Genomic DNA, 20,240 nt, shown 5'->3' on the forward strand with positions numbered 1-20,240 from the left:
TACACAGTCTCTCTCCCACTGTTACAGAGCCTCTCTCCCACTGTTACAGAGCCTCCTGTCTCTATGTTACACAGCCTCTCTCCCACTGTTACAGAGCCTCATGTCTCTATGTTACACAGCCTCTCTCCCACTGTTACAGAGCCTCTTGTCTCTATGTTACACAGCCTCTCTCCCACTGTTACAGAGCCTCATGTCCATATGTTACACCGCCTCTCTCCCACTGTTACAGCGCCTCATGTCCCTATGTTACACAGCCTCTCTCCCACTGTTACAGAGCCTCATGTCCCTATATTACACAGTCTCTCTCCCACTGTTACAGAGCCTCCTGTCCATATGTCACACAGCCTCTCTCCCACTGTTTCAGAGCCTCTCTCCCACTGTTTCAGAGCCTCCTGTCCATATGTTACACAGCCTCTCTCCCACTGTTACAGAGCCTCATGTCCATATATTACACAGCCTCTCTCCCACTGTTACACATCCTCTCTCCCACTGTTACAGAGCCTCATGTTCCTATGTTACACATCCCCTCTCCAAGTGTTACAGAGCCTCATGTCCCTATGTTACACATCCCCTCTCCAAGTGTTACAGAGCCTCATGTCCCTATGTTACACATCCTCTCCCCACTGTTACAGAGCCTCATGTTCCTATGTTACAGAGCCTCTCTCCCACTGTTACAGAGACTCATGTCCCTATGTTACACATCCCCTCTCCAAGTGTTACAGAGCCTCATGTCCCTATGTTACACATCCTCTCTCCCAGTGTTACAGAGACTCATGTCCCTATGTTACACATCCTCTCTCCCAGTGTTACAGAGACTCATGTCCCTATGTTACACATCCTCTCTCCCAGTGTTACAGAGATTCATGTCCCTATGTTACACATCCTCTCTCCCAGTGTTACAGAGACTCATGTCCCTATGTTACACATCCTCTCTCCCAGTGTTACAGAGATTCATGTCCCTATGTTACACATCCTCTCTCCCAGTGTTACAGATCCTCATGTCCCTATGTTACACATCCTCTCTCCCAATGTTACAGAGCCTCATGTCCCTATGTTACAGAGCCCCATGTCCCTATGTTACAGAGCCCCATGTCCCTATGTTACAGAGCCCCATGTCCCTATGTTACAGAGCCATACAGCTGGAGCCCTTGCTGCTAGATGCCTACTGGCACCGCCATCTGCTGTACATCCTTCAGGACAAGAAACAGGCGGCGCTGGATGACCTCAACTTCATCATGAAGAAAAACAAGAGACACGCTGGAGCATACAGATCGATGTGAGTATTGTGTGTATCAGCAGTAGCGAGTGCCATAGTGATGTGGGTAAGGACTATGTGACTTATTTACCAAAAGTTGGGGATGGTCTATTTCCTGCAAGGAACCCCTCTGACATAGAAACAATTCTGGAGCCAAAATATCTGCTGTGACAACCAGGAAACAAGGGTAGTTGTTATTCCTTTATTAAGAATCTTGCAATTCCATTGGTTAATTCATGCCACGTGACCTTGGGTGCTTGTTTTTGCATATGGACCTCGTCAAGAGTAATTATTTGCATAACGTAGACATATGTGATCTCTCTTGTACCAATATATGCCATGGTAGTAAGTTGCAATTGATTGGTTGGTTTGTTGTTTAGCGCCGCACTCAGCAATATTCTAGCTATTTGACGGCGGTCTGTAAATAATCGAGTTTGGACCAGACGATCCAGTGATTAATATCATGAGCATCGATCCACGCAATTGGGATCGATGACATGCATCAACCAAGTCAGCGAGTCTGACCACCCGATTCAGTTAGTTGCCTCTTACTACAAGCATAGTCGCCTTTTACGGAAAGCATGGGTTGCTGAAGACCTATTCTACCCCGGATCTTCACAAGAGTAATATCTATAGTGATGTTCTGCACATGTTTCATGTTGATTGCTTCGTGAAGAAGAACTACGATCTTATACCTTTGAATGAGTGGTTACGTCTTTCAATTTGTATACAGCATTTTTTATAGCAACATTTATGTAAGATTTTGAAGAATTTGATCCCATGGATTTGAGCTTTATTCTTCCACAATATGAGTGATGTTGAAAACTATCTAGGATTGTTAGGGTACTGTAAAGACATAGAGATTTTATACGAGCATGTGTCTTTCTGATTTTACGAAACGAATGACAGAATTCTTGTATTTACCAAGCAAGAGCGAGTTTGGTCAAGCAGTATGACACACATGCAAGTGTAATCATTTCTTTATTACCCACTATTTCTTACTCCTTTTGAGCTCCCCTTTAGAAAAATGCAGTGATCAGCACTGCTGTCCTAGAAAACCATAATTTGTGGAATGACGTCAACAATCTTCAGCTTTGATGTCTGTTCTAGTGTGACATCATTCCAACCGTACATCACAATAAGATTCGAATGACATAAATAATGTAGTCCTGATGACAGAAACAATACACTGGTGTGTGAAAAGTGATAATTGCTCTAGTGCACATACAAATTTTATGAACTTGGTAATTTCTAACCCATTCTGAGAACATAAAGATGTCATGGCCCTGCAGCTGTACATCCAACAGTCATTGACATAATTGTTCTCTTTCAGGGCTGAAATCTATCGGCGGCAAGATGATATAACCATGGCAATTGTGAACTACACACAAGCTCTGAAGCTGAATCCCCAGGACCATGAGGCATTCTTCCGCCGAGCGGAGATGTATGAACAGGTTCGTTGTTTGAGACAGTCTCGAAATCTTTTTGGATGTGAATCAAATATAAATTGTAAAATTCTGCATATGAAGTTCAAGTGGCTGTTGGTTGCATCTTAAACTTGAATATTTGTCTCCAGGTGAGCCTTAGTGCCTTTGCACTTTTTCTGTATTTGGAGGCACTTTGATTATAAATGTCATTGTTTTGATGTTGTGCTATTTGTCCCAATTTTCCTTATACTGAGAAATACAAAATATGTGCCCACAATTGGAAGGAAACAGAATTATTTCTTTTTTCTTGTTTGTTTTTGTTACAATATTCAAGAAGAACAAAGTTCTGTGTATGGATAGACTTTGTTAGAGTCATCCTTAATTCTCCCGTCTGTTATTTCCCAACTCTATCTTGATAAATACCCTGGACTCCATCACTGCAGCTTCATTTGGGAAGTGACGTCACTATCTCCATCACTAAGTTAGCGCAGAATTTCTCTCATTCATGACTAGATTGATTGGACCATTTGAAGTCACAACATCATTTAAATCAGGATCAAAACTAAGCTATGAAAGTGAATTGTTCCCAGGTGTTTTTCACGGAATGAAGATATAATGGTGAGGTGATATGAAATTGGGTTTAACGTCGCATCCAAGATTATTGCACTTATATAGCGACGTACATGCACATGTGTGTGTGTGTGTGTGTGTGTGTGTGTGTGTGTGGCTGTGTGGCTGCTTGTACTAGTCCGGACTGATGTCGATTTATAGTGCTAGCTCACTGAGATAGCATGTCGCAGTTTAACATGAATACCCCACTCAGACACAGTATACTGACTCCGAGCCGACCAGTCCTTGTTTTAGCCCCTAATGCCGAGCGCCAGACAGGGTAACAACAAGTACCATCTTTTAACATGCTTTGGTATGATGCGGTCGGGGATCGAACCCCGGACCTTCCGCTCTCCGGGCGGACGCTCTACCACTAGACCACGGAGATGGTCCATAAAATGGACTATGTTGGAGTAGAGTGAGGCATGTATGTGATCTGGTTCCGTACTATTTTCTGCTGACTTTTATTAGCGTGGTGAGATGCTGTTGGCCCTGGAGGATTATGGGAAGTGTACCAAACTGTTGCCGACACGCACGGATGCCATCATGAAACATGGGATGTACTACTTCAAGAACAGGTCAGCTGTACCAAATAACACTGTCAAATCAAATAGAATAGTACTGTACCTGGCATCAGGTATTCTCAGATTCTAATGATTTTCTTTAGGATATTAATAAAAATATATTTCTATCTTTTTAATCTCTTAAGAAGTATTTAAGCAGCTGTAGTATCAATGAAGACCCAGTTTACATGTTGATTTTCACTTCTTTATTCTTTCAACGGTACATTTCAGTACAGATGCTAGTATAGACTATATTCTAACTGGCTCTATATTACTGCAGTATAGTAATCTCGTAATCCACATCCCCAGTCGACTGTTTACTTATGCAATTCTAAGCACGATATTTCATCTCATGATTGAATACAGGACTCATTGCGGTATGCCACGGCTACTCCTAAATAAACATGTTAACTTTTTGGTTAAAAAAGAACCCATTTGTTTGGACGATGTCCCTTGACCCACCCTAGGTTGTATGCATACTGATTATGCATAATCCAAAACAGGATGTGATGTAAACACATATTCAACACGTATCATACTACAAAATAGCAATACCACGATAATATAGAGTTGCCTTCCCTTGAGTCACTATTGACAGGTACTTTCTTTACCGAACTTTGTAAAGAAAATCTGTATCAATCAATCCTAATTGATGTGTCATAAAAGTTGAACAAAAAACAAGAACCACTTTGTGTGTGACATATTTAATATGTTAGTAAGTGTTTGCCTTTCCGATCCATTATCAATTAACTACAGCGATAATATAGTGTACCATGCTACTTTCATCAAGCAAATCACTTACTTGCTAGGTAATTGCACCTGTACCGAATGATGTCTGAAAAGATATGTTGTGTAATTTCTGACTATGCATAGTTGAATTAGGAACATCTGTAAAAAAATGGAATATGATAATTTTCATGATTATATCTGCAGAAACTGGAACAATGCCATCAATGATTTCACCGATCTGATCCGTGTTGACCCGCTGAATGCCATCGCTCATCTATATCGAGGTCAGGCGTACGCCAATCAGAAGCTGTGGACCCCGGCTGTGGAGGACATGTCAGCGGCCATCCACCTTGACCCCGAGACGTGGGAAGCCTTCTATCACAGAGGGTGTATACTCCGCAAGTAGGTGTACACATATAGCATTAGTTAAAGGGACAGTTTCACTCACAGTTGTTAAAGGTAAAAATGAAAATAAAATCAGGAAATTATGATAGCCATTGTTTCAAATCATTGATTAGAATTGGATCTTGTACTTCTCTGATACGAAACCTCTCTACATCTAGGGACACCTCCATAGAAAGTCGTGTTTGGTAAATCCAGGGCAAATTTTGACTCCCCAATCTAAATGAAGGATGAGTGAATTCAGATGTCAAATGTCAGCCGTGGGGGGTGGGAAGAGGGAGAGGGAGGGAGGGGAGGGGGCAGCCGGCTTGTTCTTGGGCTTCTTAGCAGCAGAAGAGCCATGCTCCATGTCTTTAGTCTTTGATTGCTGGTCTTTGTAGCTACATAAGTAAGAATTATCTGTGAAATGGGACCACAGAAGACAGCTCTTGTCTTGTGTGCCTCAAGTACAACAAACACAACCTCTACCATGGGAATCAGAGGTGGAAAATATATGTCTGCTTTGCTTTAAGACATGTCAAGCGATTATTCAAATGTCAGTGTAGCCACAAGCCAAGATCAGTAAGTGAATGTGTGATGAATGTGATGTGGTTGTGATGGTGTTCCCCCAGAGCCCACCCCAAGCGTGCCCTGCAGGACTACAGCATGTCCCTCCTCATCAACGACACGGAGGAGAACATCATGTCCTACCTCCACCGAGGCATCCTCTACAGCGCCATGGGCAAGTAAGTCACCATCTCCAGCAGCTTACCTTTGTCCTGCCTCCCATTAATGAAACTTTCATAAATATCAGGTCCCCTAACCCCTAATATGATATTTACGACAGTGTCGATTGAGTGACTTCGCAAATGTCTTGTCACTCTCTTAGCTTCTGTGATTGGGGACATGAAATCTTTGCTTGTAACCCTGCTATATTCTTGTCATTTACGAGTTTTGGAGTGTTACGAGAGGTAAAATCTACCTTCTTTCTTACTTGTGACTTTTGGTGTCATATACTTAGGAGAGTTTACCCTAATTTTTCATATTAGTTGTCTTTCTTTTCTTGTTATTTGGGGGACGGTCGGGTAGCCTAGTGGTTAAAGCTTTAGCTCGTCACGCCGAAGACCCGGGTTCGATTCCCGACATGGGTACAATGTGTGAAGCCCATTTCTGGTGATATTGCTGGAATATTGCTAAAAGCGGCGTAAAACCATACTCAATCAATCAATCAATCTTGTTATTTGTTTGTTTCACTCATTCAACCAAGTGGCTGAGTCTAACCACCTGATCCATTCAAGGGCTCGATTTAGCTAAACATGCACAAGTGCAACCTATTATTAAAAAATGCAAACTAATATTTATGTCTACATGCTCCATTTATGTCTAACTCTTACTTGTCCAGGGGGCACGGGTGGCCCAGTCGTCTAAGGCGCCGCGATTCGCTGTGCAGAGTTGCGTCCCTTGGGCACGCCAGAAACCTATGATTGTGGGTTCGAATCCCGGTTTGCCCTGATTATGTTTCTAGGTTTGTCTGAACCATACCCGTGCTCGTGGGTTTCACTGAAGTGGTAAACGTCTGAGTCCTGCATCACTTCGGGCTTTCCTCCCACATTAAGCTGACACGCTGTGATATAACTGGAATACTGTTAAAAGTGGCGTTAAACCCAACTCACTCACTCACTCTAACTTGTCCAAATAAAATCAGTCTTTGAACACACTCAATACCTCTAAAAAAAAATTACCCTACTACATCACACATCCCTGTGTTATGTGTAATTTGCCAGGCTTTCTTAGGCATTAAACGGTGATTAATTTAAGATAACGTGCACATGTTCATATTGCATTTTACAGCAATGCATCATGGATTTATGTGACGCTGGCAGCAGACCGGCCTGTGTTTCAACTTTGATATATTTATGGGACCAGGGTGCAACTAGTGCAACTTTGTCTGGTGCAACTTGATTTTTCATGTCAACATGCGCCTGGTGCAAGTTAGATCAAATTCCTTACATTGAACCATTCATTTAATATAAATATACATAACAAACACCATCGGGATTAAGGGTTAGAATATATTTATAGAGGTGACTCAGTGCAATGGGTGACCAGGCTCTGTGACTTGGTGGTCTGCATGTTATCTACCCTGATGGTGTGAGTTGTTGCACATATCACTGACATCTTTAATGTGACATATTATGCTCACATATGTCTGTTCTTTTAGTTTGAAATGTTTTTCTATTTCTCTGGTCGTTATTTGCATTTTGAATTTAGTCAGCCTAGTGAATACAGTGAACTTGAAATTATTCTCAAAATAAAAATTGACAACACCATGTCCTCTGTTGTTATCCACAGAGCCGAGGATGCTATCCCGGACTTTGAGAGTGTGTTGAAGCTCAACAAGGACGTAGCCTGTGCCCACGTCAACCTGGGACTGATCTTCATGAAGAAGTACGAGAATTACCACAGGTAGGTGTGCCGTTCCGTTCCGTGCCGTGCCGGGCCGGGCCGGGCCGTGATGACAGGTGACTGACACAAGGGTGGATCCAGCATTGTTGAAGTGGAGGGGTCCAAAGAATCAAAAGCCTCTCTCAGATAATTTCCCTGCCTACAACATACCACATTTGTTTTTCAAAAGGGTATGGGGGGTTGAGCATGCATTGAGTGTATGGAGGCTAGCGCAATATACGTTCACATTCTTATTGTTGTTGTTAATATTGTTATTATGTACTAATATTTTTTACCCTTTTTTCTCAGGGCAATAAAAAAGTTCACCTCGGCCATCAAGGTTGAGCCAACATATGTGCGAGCATATGTATGCCGAGGAGAGGCCCACCACAAGATACATGAGGTAATGCAATCTTATTAAAATCAGATCTTAGTTCTCGCTACCGCTAAACAAAGATCTGAGGACATCCCAGTAGGGGTCACGTCAGAAAGACCTTTCATTCGACCAATCAGAGCGTTGCTTACCAGATCATGAAAGTGACAGTCGGAATGTGATTTCTAATCATGCAGCCTCGAAAACTTTTTACACGGGATATTCCGAACGATAGTTACGGGGTTAACGACTGAATTCATACAATCTAGACCATCTTTTAGCCATTCCAGAATGTTCTTTTGTTCAGGTTTCAAATGTTTGAAATGTGTCAAAATATGTTTCGAAGTGAAGTCGCCAATTTGAAATTAGTGCCGTAAAGCATGAGTCAGCTGCCTTCTTATTGGCTAATGTCGACTTCTTGTCAGTCATTCCATTGGTCAATCAAAGTTTGCGCAAGGTAGGTCTGACATGACCCGTAATGGGATGTCCTCAGATCTTTGTTTAGCGGTAGCGAGAACTAAGACCTGATTTTAATGAGATTGGAGGTAATAAGACAGACTGAGTGACAGTTTGACCATTAAGCTAGCCAACTACATATAGATGAGACTTGATGAGCTCTAGTTATTTGGTTTTCAGATTGTGTGACATGCATATTTTACATGCTAAGATGTTCATTCAGATCAATATATCTTTTGATGATCCGGTGTAGAATGCTTGCCGTAAAAGGCCACTAATGGAATCGGGTAGTCAGGCTCACTGACTTCGTTGATGCATGTCATTGTAAGCCAATTGCATAGATTGATGCTCATGATATCATTCACTAGATTGTCTAGTCCAGACTAAATTATTTACAAACTGCCGTCATATAGCTGGAATATTGCTTGGTGCAGCGTTAAGCAAAAAAACAAACAACTTGAGGATTGAACTGAGCTGTCAGAATTTATTGCATAACATCATAGCCAGATGGTTGTAAAAGTTGCCATAAGTTGTCATAATATCAACCACTGGTCTGTCTCGTCTAGAATCTTATTCACAAGCCAATTTGATATTGTTCGTATACTGCTGATAGCAATGTAAGACACCAAACAATCTTGTTTCTTTGTTTGTATTTTTTAATTCTCAGAATGTATATTTTCATATATTGACAGCTGAGGTTGGCCTTGAGGGATTTCACACGAGCCATTCATCTGAGACCAGACGTCCACCATTACTACATGTACCGGGTGGGTAGATCTGTGATCTTTCAAGAGAAATGTACAGTACTCTGTGAACAGACAAACCTTAAAACTAGTCACAATGATTGTTGGCATAGCTACTCCAAGAATGTACCTCAGTAGATAAAACTCTTGCACTGAAAAAAACTTAAGGACCACCCAATTTTTTCATATTACTATAGTTAATCTGTCATGGCAAGGCAAGTATGCAGCAGAAATCGATTTCAAAATATGTATCTCTTGAAGTGCAGATGTAAGACAAGATTTGCATTGGGGGAATCTGATGATGCACGTTATATGAAACGACTTATGACCTTGAGGCTGGAAGTCTGTTTTGTTAATTCCAAAAAATGATTTTCAATTTCAGGGTCAGCTGGTTCTAGAGATGGGCAACATGGAGTTGGCAGCGTTCTGTGTCAGGTGGGACATTACTCTGACCTTGTTGTTGGTTGTTGGTTTGTTGTTTAACGCCGCACTCAGCAATATTCCAGCTATATGACGATGGTCTGTAAATAATCAAGTCTGGACCAGACAATCCAGTGATTAATATCATGAGCATTGATCCACGCTATTGGGATCGATGACATGAATCAACCAAGTCAGCGAGCCTGACTAGCCGATCCCGTTTGTCGCCTTTTACGACAAGCATAGTCACCTTTTACGGCAAGCATGGGTTGCTGAAGACCTATTCTACCCCGGAATCTTCACGGGTCTCTGACCTTGTACCACGAGGATATGTTATGGTCATTGTTTGGGTGGGTTGTTGTTCTACGTGTACGTAATGATCCCACGCTTGCAACATGCCAATGTTGGACGATTTGATTTAGATGAGAGGGGAGGATGCCTTGGTTCATGAGCTCATCGCCTTCGTATATATCCATTCCACTCTTGAGGAGGGCGCTTCCTATGGATAGCGAATACCTCTGTATACATGATTGTATTAACACATGAGCTACAGAATGTGAGAAAGTCTATGCCAGGGCCCTGTTGGACCAGCGGTCTATGGTGTCACACCACACTGTGCAGAGTTATGTCCCTTAGCCGGGCCAGAATCTGCTGGTCATTGTTTTAGATCCCGTCTGATTATGATCTTGATGTGTCAGCACCATACCCAGTGTTTGAAATTAAGCAGGTTTCAGGGGCCCTGATATTTGATTCTAGGGGTCCCAAAGAAATTCAGTTGATAACATTAGGTTTATGATAAGGACCTTCATGCTTGATTTAGAACATTTTTTTAAGACAATTGTGAGATACATTATTCTTCTTGCTAATTATCTGTAAAGAACTAAAACTGTAAGCTGTATATTACAGACATGCCTCTGAGCTGAGCAACGACTCCACCAGCTCTCTAGGACAAAGACCCACCCAGCAGGCCATCGTACAGTCCTTCCTCAAGAACTATGACAAGGTGATGCTCAACTACAGAACACTTCCAAATATCTTAGAGAGTTCACTTTTGTCTAGCTAGTTGTGTGGTTTCTTGGGCAGACAGATTCTACTACCACATTGTAGGGGCTTCCTAAGATGAGCATCTAGTGGTTTATGATGTCCGTGCTGATTGTGAGACGTGGTACCCATGGTCTGTTGCTCATACTATCAACCACTGGTTGAGGTTGAAATATTGCTAACTGCAGTTTAAAAAACATTCACTCTTATACTCGCTTGAAACTAGGAATCTGTTAGTAGACATTCACAAATAAACTTAGAAAAATAAGAAAAGCGTTGATAAGTGACTTGGTAAGTCATCAGCAAATCTATGTTACACATAACTTTCTTTGTAGTGATAAGAAAATGTATTAAAGGATTTGCCCTGATGCTGAAAACCTACATAGTGTGTGTTGAAAATATGCAAGAACATTTGGAAATATGCAAGAACATTTGGAAATATACAAGATCATTTGAACATATGCAAGAACATTTTAAAATATGCAAGAACATTTTAAAATATGCAAGAACATTTTAAAATATGCAAGAACATTTGAAATTTTGCAAGAACATTTGGAAATATGCAAGAACATTTGGAAATATGCAAGAACATTTGGAAATATGCAAGAACATTTGGAAATATGCAAGAACATTGCACCACTGGGGACACAAGTTTTTTTTATTGTGATTCATAATTTACACAATGTTGTCATGATATCATCTTTTGATATAAACAGCACAGGTAGACATTAATAACACATAGTGCCACCTGTTGCACGCATAATCCTGTTTGTGTTCAAGAGTCAAGACATTTGATTCTTCAGTCACCCCTTTATATATAACAGACAAGAGGTCAAATATTGCTAAGGCAAATACTGAATTTATAAATTGAACCATTTATCGTTGTTACAGAACTACAATGATTAAGAATTTATTGAAATGATTCATATTTCTCTTGATTCATGACCATGCAGGCTATCGATGCCCTGAAGAACGCGACCCGTGTGAAGACTGGCGGCACTCTGTACATGCTGCTGGGCAAGACGCAGATGAAGGCGAAGCACTTCAAGGATGCTATTAACAGCTTCGAGATGGCCCTGATGCAGTTTGTGAGTAGGGCCAGGGGTACAGACTAGTGGTTTAAAGGTGTCACACCACACTGTGTAGAGTTATGTCCCTTAGTCATCCCAGGATCTGCTGGTCATTGTTTCAAATCCCCTCTTTACTCTGATTATGATCTTGATGTGTCAGCACCAAACCCAGTGTTTGAAATGAAGCAGGTACAAGGGACCCTTGAGGTTTCTATTATGATATTTGAATCTAAGGATCCCAAAGAAATTCAGTTTATGAAATTGGGTTTATGATCAGAACCCACAATCTTTACAGTTTGTGAGTAGGGTCAGTGGTATAGCTTCGTGGTTGGAGTGTTCACATCGAAGACCTGGCTTCTCTCGCTCACTATCTTTCTCTCTTTCTCTCTTTCTTTCTGTCTTTCTGTCAGTTTGTCTCTGTCTGACTTTGTCTGTGTGTCTGACTTTGTCTGTGTGTCTGTCTATGTCTGTCTGTCTGTCTGTCGTTCCAAGTGAAATGTCCTTGGGCTGAATACTCAGAATGAACAGTTAATGGAATTTATAAATACAGTCTTGGATCATGTAACTGCAATGACCCCATATTTTTGGATGAAAGCGTTTTGCTTCTCAGCAATATCAACTAGAGCATTAGTTTTTAAGAAAACTAACAATGTTCATGTCACTGTCCTGGATGTTAATTTTTGTTAAAAATCCTTGTTTTTAAAACCTCACTAATTATAGTTTAGTTTATTATATAATTATTAATCCCTTACTTTAGCATAGACAGTCAAAGTGCTAAGATCGCTTTGTGGAACAGGGCCCTGCTTTAGGAAAAGTTCAAATTCTAGCAGACCAGCTGACATCCTATGTTTTCCTTCACTAGAGTGACTTATAGTACATGGTATATTTGATAGATTCAGAGTCATTCTGGACTATGACCTGTCTGATTTGGTGTGATATTATGCTCACTGCTCGCACTATCGACCATTGGCTTAACTTGCCTTTTCCAAGCCACAGTCAATCTGAACACTTGTCTCGTAAGTGACTCGCAAAAATTAAATACAAGACTGGTGTACAATTGATGACAACATGTTCATGATATTTTTCAGAAACCGTGGCGGCCACGAGACCCATGGCCAGCAGAGACGGCGGAAGCTCACTTCCTGTGTGGTGTGTGTCACAACGAGCTGCGCAACTACTTTGAAGCTTATGAAGCCTTCAATAGTGCCATCAAATTCGATCCCAACTATGCTGAGGTACATATGATGTTTGCACCCAAACATGTCCATTTGATAATTAGTTCTGCCATCATATCTTGATAAACTCAACATAATCATTTATCTTTTTGAACAAGTTCATTGGCATAGGTCGTTGTGATTTTAAAGCAAAAAATTCTGACAAGCAGGTAGCATGCTTTTTTAATCTTAAAAATTAAGATTGTCTGCCCCAGTGGGCTTCCCTGGGCAGAATAGGTTTGTGGATTGAGAATTGTATGGTATAATATGTGTCATGATACCAAGTGGCTTGTAGCTGTGCTTGTGCTATCAACCACAAGGCCCAGACTTGATTAATTACAGGCTGCCATGATGTAACTGGAATATTGCTTACTGATGCATTAAACAAAAGTAACACAATATTTATAAAAGTCATTGTCAGAAAAGTACTTCTTTTAATATGTTTTACAAGGATTAAATATGTGTGGTCACTGTATGTTTGATGTTCCTCCAACAGGCGTTCTACCAGCGAGGTCTGGCCAGAATCAAACTCAAACAGTCCAAGGGCATCCAAGACTTCAACAGGGCACTGGCAATCAACCCCAAGATATTCCAGGTCGGTCACACTGTTCCTAGTCTTACCAATAAGCATCGGGGCGGTCGGGTAGCCTAGTGGTTAAAGCGTTTGCTCGTCACGCAGAAGACCCGGGTTCGATTCCCGACATGGGTACAATGTGTGAAGCCCATTTCACGGTACAAGAGGTACGATGACATGGGACATTGCTTATAAAGTCAATCACTGGTTCGTCTTGTCCAGATCATTTATATGCTGCCATCATATGACTGGAGTGGCATTAAACAAGAAACAAAACCTAGTATACCAAATTTGAAAAAAGTCTTTTTTTGGTTAAAATCGCTCAATGTCCCAGGTTATATAGCATTCTAAAACCCAGTACTGTGATACATTGTAGGCCTACCTGAGTCGAGCCTGCTACTATGGGCTGAAGGGGAGCTCTATTGTTGATATACTGTGATACGTTGTAGGCCTATCTGAGTCGAGCCTGCTACTATGGGCTGAAGGGGAACTCTATTGTTGATATACTGTGATACGTTGTAGGCCTATCTGAGTCGAGCCTGCTACTATGGGCTGAAGGGGAACTCTATTGTTGATATGCTGTGATACGTTGTACGCCTACCTGAGTCGAGCCTTCTACTATGGGCTGAAGGGGAACTCTATTGTTGATATACTGTGATACATTGTAGGCCTACCTGAGTCGAGCCTGCTACTATGGGCTGAAGGGGAACTCTATTGTTGATATACTGTGATACGTTGTAGGCCTACCTGAGTCGAGCCTGCTACTATGGGCTGAAGGGGAACTCTATTGTTGATATACTGTGATACATTGTAGGCCCACCTGAGTCGAGCCTGCTACTATGGGCTGAAGGGGAACTCTATTGTTGATATACTGTGATACATTGTAGGCCTACCTGAGTCGAGCCTGCTACTATGGGCTGAAGGGGAACTCTATTGTTGATATACTGTGATACGTTGTAGGCCTATCTGAGTCGAGCCTGCTACTATTGTTGTAGACCTTATGTGTAACCCTTAGTCGCAAGAGATTACAGTCTACGGGTTTGTGAGAATATCAGTTTATTCAGTTAAAGGCATAAAGAAGACACTCCTGAAACAATTTAAAATCACAATATATCACATGTTTCAGAATAAATGTACAATAACACATTAAATGTAAAGTATCGATCTGCTTCTTAATAACTGATTACATCATTACAGCAGATACGCAAATATATTTCTGCCTCAATATCTAATCAGTGCAGATGTACCTTCATATACAAAGACAATATAATTACACATTATTAAACGCATAACTGAGGAAATCATTAAATCATCACATAAGTATATTATGCATAATGAATGCACAACATGAACATATTATATAGATAAACTATATACAAAACATACCCTGTGTGTGACACGAGAGTGTAACATGCCTCCTGCCAGTCATCTCATTCGACAGTCACATGACCCTAAATACAGATACAATATTAATTATAATATTGTAAATAACATATATAATCACGGCATATACATGCAACACTGAAATACAACTTCAGTCATTCATTCATACAACTATCAATAAATACATGCATACATCTAGAGAGATATGTACAAAGTCTAGAAATACACCAGATTTACTAAATAATAGCAAATATGCATCAAATACCATAATACACAAAATACCAAATAACCAATGCATTTAAATATAAAAAATATGTACAGATAAGCAATACTCATGAATCAGACCCTAATCTCATCACACTCACCTCATTCACTCAACCTATCATTTGTTTATGTTTACAAGTTATTTAAAACCTATTTTTATTATTTATTACTTGATTTATACTAATGATTGAAATTATAATGTTTAGATTGATACAGATTAATTATGATTACTAACCTTGATAACTTGATGCTCAATCCATTGCTGTGCAGTGCAGGCGTGTGTGCAGCATAATATTAGCAATGGCAGGTGAGAAAGGGATTTGAATTGAAAGGTATACTAATTGGCTCACAACAGGTAACCCTAATGACGAGCAAACAATAGAACAAAACACCCTTGGAAGTAAAATAGACTGGACCATTGACCTTTGACCCAGTAGAAAGTTATCAGTAGCAAATACTGATAAGGACACAACTAATGATAGATAGAAACCAGGAAATGACACAACCCTCTGTTGAATCAACAAGCTGAAATAGAAAAGACAAGTTACTTTATCTACACTAAAAATACTAACATATTTACAAGCTGCAGAATTAACACCTACTACACTATGGGCTGAAGGGGAACTCTATTGTTGATATGCTGTGATACGTTGTACGCCTACCTGAGTCGAGCCTTCTACTATGGGCTGAAGGGGAACTCTATTGTTGATATACTGTGATACATTGTAGGCCTACCTGAGTCGAGCCTGCTACTATGGGCTGAAGGGGAACTCTATTGTTGATATACTGTGATACATTGTAGGCCTACCTGAGTCGAGCCTGCTTCTATGGGCTGAAGGGGAACTCTATTGTTGATATACTGTGATACATTGTAGGCCTACCTGAGTCGAGCCTGCTACTATGGGCTGAAGGGGAACTCTATTGTTGATATACTGTGATACATTGTAGGCCTACCTGAGTCGAGCCTGCTACTATGGGCTGAAGGGGAACTCTATTGTTGATATACTGTGATACATTGTAGGCCTACCTGAGTCGAGCCTGCTACTATGGGCTGAAGGGGAACTCTATTGTTGATATACTGTGATACATTGTAGGCCTACCTGAGTCGAGCCTGCTACTATGGGCTGAAGGGGAACTACACCAAGGCTATCCTCAACTGTAACGAGGCCATCAAGCTGCAGCCCTACAGTGTCAGGGCCTACCTCTACAGGTACATGTATGTCTTGTAACCTAGCAACCATTGGGAAACAAATGTTTGGAATGGTAAAGATGCATGTCGTCTCTTTCTTCTTCATCTTTATAATGTGAGACTCTAGTGAGTCCTTGTTGTTAGTGTGTTTATTGTCCTCAGTTGATGTGTTTAGATAGTGCTTTTCATCCCCCAGGTGTATAATGCAGGGATAGAGTTGATGCTTCGTCTGTCTGTCCATCTGTCTCTCTGTAATCATTTCATTTTGGTAGCACAATTTGAAAAACGTTCAATATTTTTCAACAAAACTTGGCAGATATATCAGACAGATTCTGAAGTGGTGCCTTTGCTATTTTAATATTTTTGTCATTTTTATTTTTCCCAATTTCCATGGAAACAATTTGTACTTAAATCTCATAAGCTGATGGATTTCATTTCTGGAGCACAGCTCAAAAAAACATTCAATATCTTTCATCAAGACTTGGCAGACATATCCAACGGATCTTGAAGTGGTGCCTTTTGTTGCTTAAGGATGTTTTGCATTTTTCTCTGTTTTCATGAAAGCAGAGCTCGATAATCATGAAATATCCTTGAACTAAACATGCCAACATGCATCCTTGCTATATCCTTACTGACATAACCACATGGTTACAATATATAGGAGCGGTGGGGTAGCCTAGTGGTTAAATCGTTCGCTTGTCACACTGGAGACCCAGGTTCGATTCCCGACATGGGTACAATGCGTGAAGCACTGGTGTCCCCCGCTGTGATATTGCTGGAATATTCCTGAAAGAAGCGTAAAACCATACTCACTTACTTACCTACCTCTTTAAAATCAGATCCTCTACTCCGATACAATACCTCTCTGTGTGAAGATAGGATGACCCTCCATAGGAGGTCGGTCAGATTAACTTTCTGATATCTGATATTGGATTGACCTTTGTAGGTGTCCTCAGATCTTAATGCAGAAAGGTATCACAAAGTAAAATATCTGATTTTAACAAGGATTGTGTCAGTACAGGTCACCAGTTGGTTATGATTGAGTGACTTGGTTTGCTGTGTGGGTTGTTTGTCCCAGCCAGTGTATACAGGCTGTCAGAGTGTTGCTAACTGTAGGGGGCGCTGGTGGCCCAGTCATCACAGGCGCCGCAGTTTGCTGTGCAGAGTTGAGTCCCTTGGGCATGCCAGATGCATATGATCGTGTGTTCAAATCCTGGTTCGCCACGATCATGTTTCTAGTTTTGTCAGCACCATACCCATGCTTCGAGGTTTCAGCAAAGTGGTAAACGTCTGAAACCTGCATCACTTTGGGCTTTCCTCCCACATTAAGCTGACACGCCATGATATAACTGGAATAATGTTCAAAATGGCGTTAAACCCACCTCACACACTGTGGCATTAAATAATTGAAATTTACAAAAAAGAATCTTGCAGTTTTTACACCTCAACCATAGACAAAACTTATTAAAGGTTCTTGTGTCCTAAGAAATGATTGTGAAACCCGAAGTTCAAATGTAAACAGGAAGTTTTGTTAAGATAATATGGATTATTTGATACTCAACCCACTAGTAATGATATATGATTTTTTGCAGTCATAAACTGATGTCATTTGTTTGCAGAGGTGCCCTGAAGTATCACATCAAGGCATATGAACTGGCTATCCGGGACCTGAGCAAGGCGGCCAGTATAGACAGCACCTGCCCTCTAGCCTACTTCAACAGGGCAGTGTGCTACCAGGAGAACAAGCAGTACCACAAGGTGAGAGTCTTATATGGCTTCAACAGTCTCATTAAAATCAGGATCCATTGTTAGAATTGGCCTTCAACCCATGTTTGTCGTAAGAGGTGCCAAACGGGATCGGGTGGTCAGGCTTGCTGACTTGGTTGATGCATGTCACCGTATCCCAATTGCGTTGATCAATTGGTTTATGCATCGTATCCCAATTGTGTAGATTGATGCTCATGATGTCAATCCCTGGATTGTCTGGTCCAGATTTGATTATTTACAGACCTCTGTCATGTAGCTGGAATATTGCCGAGTGCAGCGTTAAACAACAAACAAACAATTAAACACACGAAGATTAAAATCAGTTATTTTACCTAAATACGATGTCACTCTGGAAGATTGCGTCAGATGGACCCCGGAGCGAACTTCAACTGCTAAGTCTAAATGAAGGATGCAAAGATCTTTGAGTCTAAATGAAGGATGCAAAAATTCTTGAGCCAATCAGGTGTCAGCTTTCTGAAATGATTCAGCTTCGCATGTTTACCACCTTGATTTGAAAATTTGATCTTTGCAAAAGATGACCACCTTGGAACACAAATTTCCTCTTGATACTACACCCTTTTGGGTGTAGAGGCCTTCTCTGTAGTCTTGTGGTAGAGCGTCGCCTGGAGAGCGGAAGGTCAGGGGTTTGATCCCTGTCCGTATCATACTAAAAAGCAAAGATAGTGTCATCATGCTCAGAAACAGCAGGATGTACTAAATATCCCCAACAATATAACAGTAAAGTTTTAATGTTTTGCATTTGGAACTCCCTGATAATATCCAGTTTTGAGATACAGAAATCAGATATGATCTGAATATTTCATTCCCTCATACTGAGAACATAGAAGACTACCGGTACACTTATAGGGTGATTAGAAAGGTCACCTGACTCGACCTCATGGAGGTGTCCTCAGATCTTCACACAGGGAAGCATCGTATCATCATCCAGTCTACACACTCAAATAATGGTACAGTGAAATAAGGTTACTTGTTTTACAGACCTGTATGCCAAACATACCTGAAGGAAGGAGGAACCAACACATACCGTATATGACCGCGGATATGCCGACCCCGTAGATAAGCCGAAGTGTTAACTTGACCATTGAAATACGAAAGAAAATTATATGACCCACAGATTAGCCGAACCAGGAAGTGAAAGGCAAAAAACACTGCGAAGTCGGACTGCAAGACATGTGCCAATACTCGCAAATAAGATGAAAAACGTTGTAATTATATTGAAAAAGGAAATTGTAATCTTTCGGACCATCATTCAGGCGATGTTTCTGACAGATCACGATCTGAAAAATACTATCATGAAAGTGTATCCCGTGGATAAGCCGACCCCTTTCTCCAGAATCTTTTTTCTGGTCCTCAAAATTTGGCTTATCCGCGGTCATATACGGTACTACAGATCACTTTATTAAGATGAAGAAACAAACAGTTACTTCAGTGTGCCTAGTACCTTATTTGCTTGTGTATATCACGCACGCACGCACGCACGCACGCACACACGCAAGGACACACGCACACGAACACACGCACACGAACACACAGAGATAAAGGTAAAGGTATCTTGACAGGATTATTTATGCTTTCAGACCTCCATTTCTTAAAAAGGCAGATTTTATTTTAATTAAATTACTCTGGCCTATAGAAACGTTTCTTTAAGTAGTGCTTTTGTACATAATTTTTAACAATCTTAACAATGTTTACATTAGTAAACATTCTCTCTCTCTCTCTCTCTCTCTCTCTCTCTCTCTCTCTCTCTCTCTCTCTCTCTCTCTCTCTCACTCACACATGATCTATCACTTTGTACTGTTTCTAACTGGACAGTCGGTTTGTATCCAGTATAAATTGTCAGTGGGTGAGATATGATCCTATACCAGTGGATGCTGACTGACCTGTATTTCCCCCTGACAGGCGCTGATGGACTATGGTATAGTACTGCTGGTGGGAGAACAGCTCATGTTGAAGGTAGGGGAGCCTGTATCTATTATCAATGGTTGTTAACCAACTTTGTGTTTGAGCAATCTTTCTGAAAAGACAGAAGTTGTTAAATACCACACAACTAATTTAGAATTGGCCTGGTCGTGGTTTTATTCAGTTTTATTTTATATGATCGAACCCTCCAGTGATAATATTTCTGGTTTAAAGAACAAACAATGATAAGGGCCCTTTTTGACACACAGGTAATGTCAAACGTTTAAGTTACTTCAAACCTTGAAACATTGTTATTAGAACTATTAGTTGTTCATAAAACTGATCAGACTTCTTTCTTTCTTACATTGTTAAAAAAAGAATTCGAATTCATCCCTTTGACACATTTAAGCCTCTAAA

The 20,240-nt window shown here is 40.8% G+C and overlaps 1 protein-coding gene across 6 annotated transcripts in view; it reads left to right on the forward strand.

Moving 5' to 3' along the window:
• Window positions 1-20,240, forward strand: part of LOC124139639 — an 80,777-nt gene that overhangs the window by 52,066 nt on the left and 8,471 nt on the right. For 5 of the 6 annotated variants that reach the window (XM_048387590.1, XM_048387592.1, XM_048387589.1 and 2 more), the window contains 16 exons: window positions 1,130-1,276; window positions 2,589-2,709; window positions 3,763-3,869; window positions 4,788-4,985; window positions 5,597-5,710; window positions 7,317-7,430; window positions 7,719-7,812; window positions 8,931-9,005; window positions 9,364-9,416; window positions 10,308-10,404; window positions 11,396-11,530; window positions 12,601-12,747; window positions 13,223-13,321; window positions 16,042-16,157; window positions 17,756-17,894; window positions 19,824-19,877. In XM_048387590.1, coding sequence (XP_048243547.1) covers window positions 1,130-1,276; window positions 2,589-2,709; window positions 3,763-3,869; window positions 4,788-4,985; window positions 5,597-5,710; window positions 7,317-7,430; window positions 7,719-7,812; window positions 8,931-9,005; window positions 9,364-9,416; window positions 10,308-10,404; window positions 11,396-11,530; window positions 12,601-12,747; window positions 13,223-13,321; window positions 16,042-16,157; window positions 17,756-17,894; window positions 19,824-19,877 — 1,810 coding nt within the window. Of the gene's footprint in view, window positions 1-1,129; window positions 1,277-2,588; window positions 2,710-3,762; window positions 3,870-4,787; window positions 4,986-5,596; window positions 5,711-7,316; window positions 7,431-7,718; window positions 7,813-8,930; window positions 9,006-9,363; window positions 9,417-10,307; window positions 10,405-11,395; window positions 11,531-12,600; window positions 12,748-13,222; window positions 13,322-13,749; window positions 13,828-16,041; window positions 16,158-17,755; window positions 17,895-19,823; window positions 19,878-20,240 lie in introns of those variants that run through there. The other variant, XM_048387594.1, reaches the window with a different exon arrangement.

Source organism: Haliotis rufescens, unplaced genomic scaffold (assembly GCF_023055435.1).
Source record: "Haliotis rufescens isolate VD_foot unplaced genomic scaffold, xgHalRufe1.0.p SCAF_7, whole genome shotgun sequence".
Lineage (NCBI taxonomy): Eukaryota > Metazoa > Mollusca > Gastropoda > Lepetellida > Haliotidae > Haliotis > Haliotis rufescens.